Source organism: Neltuma alba, unplaced genomic scaffold, assembly GCF_004799145.2.
Source record: "Neltuma alba isolate B1F8T4 unplaced genomic scaffold, ASM479914v2 tig00012748_pilon, whole genome shotgun sequence".
In the NCBI taxonomy this organism is placed as follows: Eukaryota; Viridiplantae; Streptophyta; class Magnoliopsida; order Fabales; family Fabaceae; genus Neltuma; species Neltuma alba.
In genome coordinates this window covers 16,396-29,483 of record NW_021637163.1, presented here as the reverse complement: position 1 = coordinate 29,483, position 13,088 = coordinate 16,396, and the positions used below count along the sequence as shown (strand labels likewise).

The window sequence follows — 13,088 nt, the reverse complement described above, 5'->3', positions numbered from 1 at the left end:
GATTATGTGGTGGAGAGTAATTTGAGATGTTGTACGGACAATACCAATCAGAAAGATCATTTTCTCTAATGCTGCTTCAGCCAATTGAGTTGATTTTTGGAGTTAAAACTGTCATGTGTCATCTACAACCATCTTCCTCGTTATGAGGGTAACAGAAAACATTTTGATCTTCCATTTTTTCTTACCCAATCTTGCAATCTTGCAAAGCGTGCTAATAAGAATATGATTACAAAACCCAAATATCTCAACTCATCACACTAATCTTCCTCAGAAACTATAACTGAAAATGTGGGAAAAAAGAATTAAAATATACAGGTATCAAGAATCAGGAAGTGGGTATGAAATGACTTTGAGTGAAGTTTCAGTTGGTCCTTTTCCAAGTGCCCTTGCCATTTTTCAAGAGGGATGCGTAGAGCAACTCGTTCCAGGTGTCTGGTACGCCGGGTAAGCACCAATGGCTGCAATCTTGGTGCTGCTCGGCCGAGTTTCGTTCGTGGGCGGTTTTATATTCCATTCTGTATATAGAAGGATGTCCATCTTTCCTGTAATCTGTGAGCCTGCTTATGTTCAAATATGTCACCGGGGTTTTCATCTTTCTGAGCACATGATCTAGAGCTCTCATTTTTGAAGGATACTTTTGTAAGAAAGCCTCATTGTATATCGGCTCCGTTTCTCTGTGACACTGTCCTCCAGAATTCCATTGCCCTCCCCTGCAACCATGTCAAGAAAAATCTCAAAATTTTCAATTTTGGCACACCAGATTACTACAAATCCTGGACAAATTTCAACTGGAGCATGTACATAAACCATGTATGTAACCCCCTCATGAATGTTGATCAATAAACAGACTAAGAAAACAAGAATGAAATCTACTGAAATAAGAGAATTACTTGAAGTGGGTGGGGGAATATCCTCGGAAGAAAACCTGCGTTCGCTCAGCATCAATGTTTCTGCCAATCCACCGAGCCCAAGTGGTCAGAGCCCGAGTATATGCATCAAGAACCTTGAGCCTTGGGTGCACCACATCACCTTCTTGATAATAGTCTTCTCTGTGACAGCAGAATCAACATGACTTGGTTAGTCCCAAATGCCTACTGTCAATGCAGGCCTTGAAGAGCAGAAGGGATTAGAAAAACTGACCCTCTAGAAGTTTTCTCATGGGTCCACCAATGGCCTGTATTGAACACTATAATATCAGCATCATGATAAGTATGAGTTGTCTGGTCCATCAGATCCAATCTTAATGTCTCGAAAGATCCATTTTTTCCTTGGTAAGTTGATTCTCTTACGAGGAATGGTGAACCAACAAAGTCAACTGTACAATTATAGTCCTACATTGAAGCAAAAAAAGAAATCCCAAAATGAGAAGCATACTATCACAAGATCTATATTTTGCACAATCTTCCAATGTAACAGAGACTTGCCTCGAATCTAAAAGCATAAACACCTTTCTTCTTAAATTGCGTCTTTCCTGAGATCTCATAAACTCGTTTCTTGTTAGGGATGCTTTGTCGGAGGATACAAACCAAAGATTCCCACATGTTCCTGTTCAATGAATCCCCCACAAATACAAGCTTCCCACCTCTCAATCTCTCCAGAAAATCAGTAGCATTTAAACTGAAAAATCCCACCAATAATAAATCAACATCTAAGACAGTTCCATCAGAATTTGAAAAAAGTCATCACCGATTCGCTTACAGTTAAAGTTATAATAGGCCAAAACAAGCACTTATCCCTCTAATCAATGATAATGTAAAAGCCTACTGAACATTTTTTAATACCAAGTGGTAGTTTTATATTCTGCAGACACCTTACCATCCATCAGTATGTTCATCAAAGAAAAACTAGTTCCCATTCGTGATGAATCAGAGAAAGAAAATCATACCTTGGAATGTCGCAGTCATTCGGCTGCCATTTCCATTTCACATAATCGCCATCAGGTCTTCCATTAATGTGGCAATTGAAATCCCTATCGATGTGAGGGCAAGAACCCATGGGATAATATGGTTTGAATAATCTCTTACCCACTTACCATCGAAAATGTTGCAGTTCTCATAGAAACTGATCTTCATTTTCTCTGCATGTGAATCTTTAGCAATGACACTTGCATTATCCATGCTGTTATTTTTCTGCACTGAAATTGGCATTCTTTGGTGATTCTGGTTGCAGGAAATTTCTGTGTTTCCTTATTTGCTTTGTCAAAAAGACTTGTGCTTGCATGGGTTCCTCTCCCACTACCAATCAAGTTTACATCTTGACCTGCTTGGGAGGTATTCTCCGGGCGAGTGCTTAGTGAATCCAAAATATTTGCTTTCTCAGAACCCAATGTGCCGTTTGTTTCATGGATTTCTTCCTGTTGAACCTTTGGTTCTTCAGAATGCAAGCTTGCATTCTTATAGTTCTCTGTTAAATTTTCCTCCAGAGGATTCGTCTGTGGAACATTCACTTCGCCAGTTTTACCCACACGAACACTTCCTTCCTCACTATTCTGCCCAGAATTCACAGAGACATTACTCGCAGAAGAAGAAGATGAAAATGAAAAGGGCAAAGAGGGAAAGGAAGAATTTGAACCATCATTATCTAGTCCTTGAAGAAAGCCCTGAACTTTAGGATTAAGGGAATGATCAAGAAAGATAAGAGTGAAAATAAGAAGAGAAGCTACAACCCCTAAACTAAACCCAGAAACTACTTTCCTTCTCTGTGACAGAAACGGCTCCGAAAAGACAAGTTTCTTACTAGAGTCCATGAAAAAGAAAATGTTTTCCGTATAAAACAAAGTGGATCCAAGGCATAGAAGAAGAAGGAAGGACAATGCCCAGCGACACTTCAGAGATGAGCAAGATACAGTTATGAATTAGAGGATGATGCAGATATTGAAACCCACAACCACAAAACAAAGGGGCTGTATTGAATATTGAGAACACTCAAAAAGCCAGAGCAGAGCGCAGAGAGAGAGAGAGAGAGAGAGAGAGAGAGAGAGAGAGAGAGAGAGAGAGACTACACCCTTTCTTTTTCTTCTGTTACTATCTCGGTCATTTTTCCTAGGACTGGTTTTTACCTTTTTTTCCCTCAAGGGTCTTTAGTTATGCAACCCCAGAAAGAGAACCTGCGATTTCTAATTTATTTTGTTTTGAAGATGACCGAACTGGAAATTATATATTTTATTTATATTATTAATTAATGTCAAAGATATAATTTTTCAGAATAAATTGGGATCAAACATCCTAATATTATTTTTTAGTATATTATCTTTTGATACTTCAAATGCTTTAATTTTATTTATAATGTATCTAATATTTTTTTTGCCAACATAATGCATCTAATACATGAGATGTAACTTAGACAATAACTTAATAATAAGAGGTGTTAGATGTATCGTAAATATAATATTAGAATATTATATACATTGTAAAAAAAATTAGGGTTTTAGAAGCTACCCTACCCTAATTTTAACTGGCATAATTTTTTAACCCAGAAGGTAAATAATTAATTTTTATATTTCTATTGAAAATTGAGAAGCGATAATAAAAAGAAAACGTGTGGATCTAAATTAAATATTTGGTTGGGAATCAAGGGATTCTGTAATTACATAAGCTAAAGTGACCCATAACAACTGCAACCAATTTTGAGCGAATCCTAAGCCATGAAAGGAAGTCATCATAAGGATTTTCATTATTATTGAGATTTAGATTCGTATGAATTAAGACTGAATTTGACCAAATTAATAATCAATTTAGAATCATATAATCAATTTAGTAATATCTTCCCTTATTTGTAAAACTGAAATTAGCAAAAATTTGGGTAATCTTAACCAATAATTGGTGTTTTCAAAATTTAATTAAGTCTCCGATTCCTTATGATTAGAATGTGGAATTTAGGAAGTCATTTAGATTTCGTACTCTGTACGTAATAAATTAATATGTTTTTAAATTCATTGGATTCTATTTCGAAAATTAAGGAGGTTTTTAACTAAGAATAAACCATGTTACATGTTGATTAATTAATGATTTAGTTTCATTTTGCCTCTCAGATAGGGGTGATTCTCAAAGATGCAATTGGATTTGGATCCAAATCTGACATAATGATACTCTTTAATATTGATGGTGGAGTTATTTTTTTTTAAATAACTTTTTGGTCCACGTTATCGAATCATTATTATGGTTAATATTCTTTAATTAAGGCTGAATCCAGAGAAATGATGAATCTATACCCGTGAATAATAAAACTAAGCACCAAAAAGAGGGATCTTAGTGAGAGAAAAAATTAATAATGTTAAGCGTACAAGATATATTAGAAAAATAAGGTTAAGATGTAGATATAATATCAATAAGATGATAAATAAAATTAGGATATTTGAGCCTTACTGAGAAATAACATGTTAAATTCTACTCTATCATAAAAAGAATAATTAATTTTTTAAGAATTAATATGAAACAACTTTTTTCTTATAATTAAAACGGACAGGAAAAACCTAGTGAAAAAAAAAATTACGGTATATTTTAGAACGAGAGAATATTATTGGCATCGAGAAATTAATGAAAGCGGTAATTAATTACTAGTCGTTGGCAGGCAGAGGGATATGGAGCACCGACATGTGCACGACACGTGGCGTAATGAGCGTGAGACAGAGGGACGGGGAGGGTCAGGCCTGGTCGGGAAGGCACGGGCCCGTGCATGAAGGGCCGGTGCGGTGTCAAGTTAAGTAGCGTTGGCGCCGCAAAACCTGATCCATGTGACTTTGACACGTGGCACTAATGACCTGGCAGTGCTCTTCTTTAGATTAACGTGATGATTGCTTGGGGTGCAGGATTCCACCGGTGTGGAAGCATGTATCCAATGTTTCCCTTCAACTTAACGGGGAATCATACTCTCTTTGTTCATTTTATATGTATTTATGTTGAGGTGGGCGGAGAAAATTATCAAAAGCATCAGAATCAATCACTTCAGATGTGGGGATGGGGATTGCATGGAGAGGCATCCCGCTGTTTTTTTTTTTTTTGGGATAGGTAAGGCAAGCGGGAGCTTGAAACTACAAAGTCCGAATATTAAATTACACGGCAAACGAAAGCTGCGTTCTGTGACTACTCTCAGAGTCTAGCTGCATTTGGTGAACACAAAAGCTTGAGGATTTTGAATCTGATTCACCTCCATAGATACTTGATGAGCATTTTTCGCCAGGTAGTCTGCGCAGCGCAGCGATTCCCTACAAGCATGAGCTATCTCCGGATCCCAATTTGAGAATATGATGGACCTCGTTTCGTATATTTCATCCTTGAACGGATGTGAAGATCCACCCCCATGCTGTAGTAGGTATAACGCCTCTCTTGAATCTGTGAACAGCTTGATCTTTGAGAGATTTAGCTTTTTACATAATAACAGACCTGATCTAATGGCCAATAGCTCAGCAATTGTCGAACCCACTGATCCCAAATTCTGTTGAAATCCCGATAACCAACTACCGTCTTCATCCCTCAGTATCCCCCCACATGCTGCATGATCCTGGTCGGACACAGAGCCATCCACATCTAGTCTAACGTAGGTTGGTGGTGGTAGAGTCTGTAATATCCTCTAAAAAAAATGCAAAAAAAAAAAGTAATTAAAAAAATATATAATATAATATAATATAATAATATTTTATTATTATTTTTTTTAAAAAAATAAAAATCCAACTTTCCACCGAAATATCGGTGGAAAGTTGGAGGAGGGGTGGAAAATTGGGGGAGGGTGGAAAACGTAGGGGTTGGGTTTGAAAAAAACCCCTCCCCCAATAATTGTGTGGGGGTGTTAAATACCCCCACAATTCATTTCCCTCCGGTAGGTGCAAGAAGAAAGAGAGAAAGAGAAGAAGAAAAGAGAGGAAGAGAGAGCTGAAGTGTGTGAGAGAGAGGAGCATACCGGTGAAGCAGAGGGCAAGTTTTGAAGATATTTTAGGTATATGAAATTATCTCTTTTCATCAAAATTTCTTCATAAATATTTCATATATATTTTATGCTTCCTAATAGTAGTATTATCATAGTGATTAGAGAAAATTTTGAGACTTATATATGATATAAGTATTGAGTTTTTACAAAAGATGACTATCGAAATTTAGAAGTTAATAAGTTGTTAATTTTAATTGGTTTGGATTGGTCCATTTGTTGGTTTTTAGTGCTTAAATGGATTTTTCTAGTTGAAAAATATGTGATATATGATTTATATTATATTTTTACCGATTAAATTCAAGTTAAGTAATTTATTTGGATTGTTTGATATATTATTGAGATTTTAATCGGTTTAGTTTTATTTATTGGGTGACTGGAGGTTTTAAAATAATTATTGTAGCTAAAAAGTTTATTATTTATGGAAATATATATATATGGTAGTTATACCATTAAAGTTTTGATTATATTATTTAGTTATAAATATTTGAAGTATTATTGAATTTTTGATAGTGTGATTTTGAGGTTTAAACTTAAATGAAGATTTTTAGAATTTAGAACATAGTAATTTTATATTTGGAAATTATGAAAATCCTTTTTATTAAGGTAAATAATTTGGAGATGGTAAATAAATAATTTGGGGTTGTTAGAAATTTTAAGTTGTTTCTAAAATACTTAATAATTTCTGAGTTATGAGAGTTGCGGGAATTTAGAGTAAAAATTTAAATAATATAAAGAAGTTTAATTAATTAATTTATATTAATATGTGGTTATATTAATTGTGTAGATTAATTATTGGTTGAGCAAAGGATTGACCTTGTGGTAATCCTTAGTATTGCTTTGGCGAGAGGTAACCACTTTCCACTTGTTATATGTGCTAATATGTTGTTTGTGAGTATTTTGCTATTTTTCGAATAATATTTGATATTTGGAACTTGAGTAGATATGTTATATCTTTTGAGCTATAAAATTGTCTTGTGGGATTTTTGGAATGGTGATTGAGAAGTTTGGAAAAGATATATAATTTATATCTTATGGATTATACTGAGAAAAGATTGAGACATTTTTATTATATTGTGAATGATTGGTTGTTATTTAGATTTTGGATTGAGTCCTATCCTACCACGTGGTAAGGCCGCCATTGGTGCACATTGGTTGGCTTCTTCTTTCGTCCCCCATAGTGAGGAATAGGCCTTTGTGGCTTCTTATTCGTCCCCCAAAGTGAGGGATAGGCCCATATGTTTGATTGATCCCCCAGAGTGAGGGATAGACTTATGTGGCTTGTGTGTTGGCCCCCATAGTGAGGGTTTGGATGATTGAAATTATATTTCTATGGATATATCTATAGTTCTCGAGAATTGATAACTGTCCCACTTGACACTTCACGAGCACGTGTTAGTATGTATGATGAGTTGGAAAGTTGGTTACTGAGGCGTTTGTCTCACCCCGTGGTTTAACATTTTCAGGCGATAGTTCAGGTGGTGGCCCATCAAGGAAGGCTTCGGAGGCATAGTGTACTGTTATAGCTTGTATAGCCTCCCTGCTTTTGTTCTATGTGTTGACTTGTTATATATTGCCACATAGGGCTCATCTACTATCATGATGTAAAATAATACTTTTAATTACTACTATCTGGTATGATAGGGCGTGAGGAGGCCCGAGGCATTTTAGACTCTGCATGTAACGCTCCTTTGAAAGTGTTGACTTTTGACTAATGAGCTCTATAGTTTATATTAAACTGATTTATTAGTTCGTATGGTTGAAAATATAAGTTTGGTTTGGGCTAATGGTTGAATGATATTTCTGGACTTTGGAAGTCCAAAGCCCAAGATAACGATCGATGTTACTCTTATTATAAGTTTATTTCTTTTAACCATGATAGTGATTTTAAAATTTTAAGGTTTCTTCTTTTCTATCATGGTTAATCATTCAAATAAATTGTTGGATTTAATCTTAAATGGTTTTGAAAGGGCGGTTGTCACACAGAACACATGCTCTGTGGGTGAAATATTTGAAAGCTAAGTACAATTGTGGTGGTGAAGAAATGCCAAATGTAGTAGCAAAAAGGAATCAATCAGCAGTTTGGAGGAGTATTACTTCAGTTTGGGAAGTCTTCTCAAAAGGTGTGGGGAAGAAAATCAGGAGTGGATCAAACACGAAGGCATGGGAGGAAATCTGGGCCCCGCTTGAGTTACCACTCAAAGATTATGTGACCAAAAATCACCATCTTCTTGATATGGAAGCGAAGGTCAACAATTTTGTGATGCAAAGGGGAGTGTGGAATCTGAGACAATGGAGCAATTTCTTGCCTCAATGGGTGATAAACAAGATTCGGGAAGTACCACCCCCAAATGATGGAGGATTCGATGTCTTCTACTGGAGGAAGAGTTCAGATGGCATGTTTAACATCAAGTCAGCTTACAGTTGGGTGTCTGCTCAGACTTTTAGACCAACGATCTCACACTGGAATAATGTCTGGAAAAGATATCCCGGAGCGAGTGAAAGTCTTCATGTGGCAAGTGTTTCACGAGAGACTACCAACAAATTCTCTTAGAGTGAAACTCTATAATACTCACACTTCTGAGTGCCCCTTTGAGTGCCCTTGTGAGGAAACTTTGTTACTCACCTTGAGAGACTGCGAGAATGCCTATAATGTGTGGTCTGCTTTTATTAACCCTGTTTATATCTCTGGCTTTTTTAGTGGTAATTTTCAGGATTGGCTGCAGTGGAATTTCGAAAATGAACCAGGATCAAGACAAATCTCAAAGTGGCAGTGGTTTAGAGTCTTTTCTCTAGCTTGCTGGATGATGTGGAAAAACCGTTGCAAGAAGGCTTTCAACGAAGACTGCATCTCATCCAGGGAGTTGATCAACCAATGTCTACACCTACTCATGGAACGAGTGGAGAACAACCAGCTCAAACACCAGATTTTTCAACGGAATGACGAGACTAATTATACATGGACTCTGTAATATCCTCTAAAAAAAATTCAAAAAAAAAGTAATTGAAAAATAATATAATATAATATAATATAATATAATAATATTTTATTATATATTTAAAAAAAACAAAAGTCCAACTTTCCACCGATATTTCGGTGGAAAGTTGGAGGGGGGTGGAAAATTGGGGGGAGGGTGGAAAACGTGGGGGTTGGGTTTGAATTTCAAACCCAACCCCCACGTTTTCCACCCTCCCCCCAATTTTCCACCCCCTCCAACTTTCCACCGAAATATCGGTGGAAAGTTGGACTTTTGTTTTTTTTAAATATATAATAAAATATTATATATTATATTATATTATATTATATTATTTTTCAATTACTTTTTTTTGAATTTTTTTTTTAGAGGATATTACAGTCTGGTTAGGAGACCCCAACATAATTTCAAAATAAAAGCCATATTTTGGAAGTACAGATCTTTAATTCCCAAGCCCCCCATTTGTTTATCTGCCTTTATAGTATCCCACGCTATCAAATGTAACTTCCTCACATCGAATGAATGATTCCAGAAGAAGTCCCTACACAGCTTCTCAACTTCGGCCAAAACCCCTTTTGGTAGCAGGGTGATTGCATCTGGTAATAAGGGAGAGTAGATAGGACAGATTTGATAAGTGTTATTCTACCTGCCATGCTTAAAAATTTTCCCTTCCAGCTGGCTAGCTTCCTTCTTACCTTTTGAACAATCGGGGCAAAGGTTACCTTCACCATTCTTTTATGCAAAAGCGGGACCCAACTTTCCACCGAAATATCGGTGGAAAGTTGGACTTTTGTTTTTTTTTTAAAAAAAAATATAATAAAATATTATTATATTATATTATTTTTCAATTACTTTCTTTTTGAATTTTTTTTTAGAGGATATTACAGTCTGGTTAGGAGACCCCAACATAATTTCAAAATAAAAGCCATATTTTGGAAGTACAGATCTTTAATTCCCAAGCCCCCCATTTGTTTATCTGCCTTTATAGTATCCCACGCTATCAAATGTAACTTCCTCACATCGGATGAATGATTCCAGAAGAAGTCCCTACACAGCTTCTCAACTTCAGCCAAAACCCCTTTTGGTAGCAGGGTTGATTGCATCTGGTAATAAGGGAGAGTAGATAGGATAGATTTGATAAGTGTTATTCTACCTACCATGCTTAAAAATTTTCCCTTCCAGCTGGCTAGCTTCCTTCTTACCTTTTGAACAATCGGGGCAAAGGTTACCTTCACCATTTTTTTATGCAGAAGCGGGACCCCCAGATATCTTCCAAGGTCTACAGTTAAATTAATTACCAGCCAATGACTGAGGGAGTTAGCTTGACTAGAATGAACATTCCGGGAAATAAACATTCTTGATTTCTGAAGATTTATTTTGTGACCTGACACTTCACAAAAGAAACTCATAATATCCCTTATCTCCTCCATTTGATCCTGGGAAGCTTCACTAAAAAGCACTAAGTCATCCGCAAAAAACAAATGAGATAGTCTGGGTCCCCGGCTGCAAAGGGAAATGGGTTTCCACTATCCCTCTTGAACTTCAACATTTATCAGTTGTCCTAATCTTTCCATACATAGTACAAACAAGTACGGGCTTAGGGGATCTCCTTGTCTCACCCCCTTGTTGGAAAGAACGTTTCTGAAGGTACACCATTCCATAGCACACTCATAGAAGCTGAGGAGACGCACTTCATAATCAAATTAACAAAATCAGCATTCAAACCTAAACTGCAGAGTGTAAATTCAAGAAAGTGCCAATTGAGTCTATCGTAAGCTTTTTCCATATCGACTTTGATAGCTACAAATCCTTGACCACTCCTTTTCGACCTCATGGTATGAATTGCTTCCTGGGCAATAATGACATTATCACTGCTATGACGCCCTCTGATGAAGCTACATTGGTTTGGTTGGATCAGAAAATCCATGACTCCCTTCAGTAGATTGGCCAGGACCTTACTGAGGATTTTGAAGCACACATTACACAGAGAGATGGGTCTGAAATCCTTGAGCTCAGTCGGATGATCTACTTTAGGAATTAGCACTATATTCGTATGATTAATCTCGCTCATTCATGACGGATCTTTAAAGAGTTTTACAATCAGCTCACAAACTTTTGGTCCTATCTCAAGCCATTGTGACTGGAAGAAGTGAGGTTGTAAACCGTCCAGCCCCGGTGCTTTGAAGGCTCCCATATCAAAAGCCGCTGCCTTTATTTCCCCTTCTGTCACTTCATGCTGAATAAAAGCAAGTTGCTCTGGGGTAAGGGGTGGAAACTCTCCTGGCCAGTCATTTATCCTAGTAACATTCGGGTCTTTTGTATATAGCGCTTTGAAGAAAGCTTGGGCCATTTGTCTTAGGATTTTCTGATATGAATGCCAATTCCCATTCTCATCTTGTAAAGATTCCACCCTGGTTCTTTTTCTCTTCATAATTGTGGTAGCATGGAAAAATCTGGAGTTCTTGTCACCAAATTTGAGCCATTGACACCTTGATTTTTGATACCAAATTAGCTCCTCTTGCGTGTTGAGTTTCCAGAACTCCTTCCACAACTTTTTTTCCAGTTTGAAGAGCCCATTACTGAGATTCTGTTGCCGAACTCTATCTATTCCCTCCAGTCTCCTCATGACCTCCTTCTTCTTTTTGGGGACGTTACCTACCACTTTCTCATTCCACTCAGAAACCTTTTCTTCGAAAGAAAGTCTACCTTCACTCCAGTTTCTTCCTTCCCAAGTAGACTTTACTAGCTCTTTGAAGTCCGGTTCAAGACACCACGCAACTTGGTATCTAAAGGATTTCTTTGAGTTAGGACTGCTACCATTTTTTACGCCAGAGAGAACCAGGACTCTATGGTCCGAATTGAAGCGTAATTGATGGTAATTCTTGAAATGTGGGTGAGTTAATTCCCAGTCAAAGTTACAAAAGGCCCAGTCCAGCCTTTCCCTGACCCCTTCTTTTTCCCAAGTGAAACGGTCGCCCACTATTGGTATCTCCATCAGCTCGCAGTGGTTCAAGCAAGACTAAAAGGATTCCATCATCTGTCTAACTAGTGGTGCACCGCCTAACTTATCCTTGGGCTCTAAAAAGGCATTGAAATCACCCAAAACAATCTAGGCTCCATCAATACTCTCAGTAATCGTCCTTCTTCTACCTATGGTAGTGTCGTCGTAAACAAAAGTAGAAAACATCACCTCACCTGAAGAAACATTCGTGAGTTTACAGTGGATCAATTGGGTATTGGAGTAGAGATATTCGACGGAAACCTCCTTCCCTCCAGCATAACCCGTGGCTTCGACCATGATCCAATGATTAAAGCCCAAGCGCCATATCACTTTCTCAGCTTTTACTTCGCTTACTCTCGTTTCAAATAAACCCATAACATTAATACTATATCTTCTTACAACATCTTTGAAAATACATGGAAAAGCTCTGCCAGCTGCCCCACGACAATTCCAGGACGATACAATCATTAAGAAAGACATGTAAAGAGATGCCCATAACAGTAAAAAAACTCACTGATCGGGTGGTTTTCCTTCACAAGAAGTGCCCATTTTCTGTGCATTTCCTGGTATAATAAATCTTGAAGGGTCCCCTCCTGATTCAATCTCCATAGTTTCGCAAAGCGGGGCTTCCGCAATCAATACTTCTCCAGTCTCCAATACCCTTCCCATCTGATTCAGCTGGAGCTCTGAATAAACACCATTCCCGTCTAAAACATCCTCTGCTACCTCCCTCTCTGTATTTTTTCATTGGGCTTCAAGCTTTGGTTCTAATACATTGGGCTCTACAGATTTTAAATTTCGATTGACCACAACATGAGATCTTGGGCTGTGTCTCCTGGGCCCCAATTTTGTGATTGATTCTTGGGCAGCTCCTCCTTCCTCTGCCGAGATATATTTATTAGGTTGGGCCTTTGTTTTTTGGACCACCACTGTTGGTTTAATATTCTCCTTTCCTACGCACACCTGGCCTGGTCTTACTTTAAATCCTCCTTTCACCTTTTCTTTCCCCCTGGACGTTGAAACCGTCCTTTTCTCCCTTTGGTTATCTTTCCTGCCTTCGTAGATGACTACTGCATTGTCAGCGTTTGTCAATAGATTTGACCCTCCGTCTAGAGCAGTGGTCCCATCATCTTGCTCTTCCAGCTCTTCTTCCAGGTCTGCTATAGCTGCAAACTTTGTCTGTAAATTTCTTC

General features: G+C 37.5%; 1 protein-coding gene across 1 annotated transcript; it reads right to left on the bottom strand.

Annotated features, from left to right (window-relative positions):
- Nucleotides 1-213: 213 nt before the first annotated feature.
- LOC114730626 (protein trichome birefringence-like 2) lies at nucleotides 214-2,746 on the bottom strand. Its single transcript, XM_028917740.1, is given in 7 exon segments — nucleotides 214-710; nucleotides 891-1,049; nucleotides 1,141-1,331; nucleotides 1,425-1,617; nucleotides 1,886-2,009; nucleotides 2,012-2,134; nucleotides 2,239-2,746. Coding segments are annotated over 7 exon segments (1,647 nt in total). The 3' UTR covers nucleotides 214-361.
- Between the last annotated feature and the right edge of the window lie 10,342 nt (nucleotides 2,747-13,088).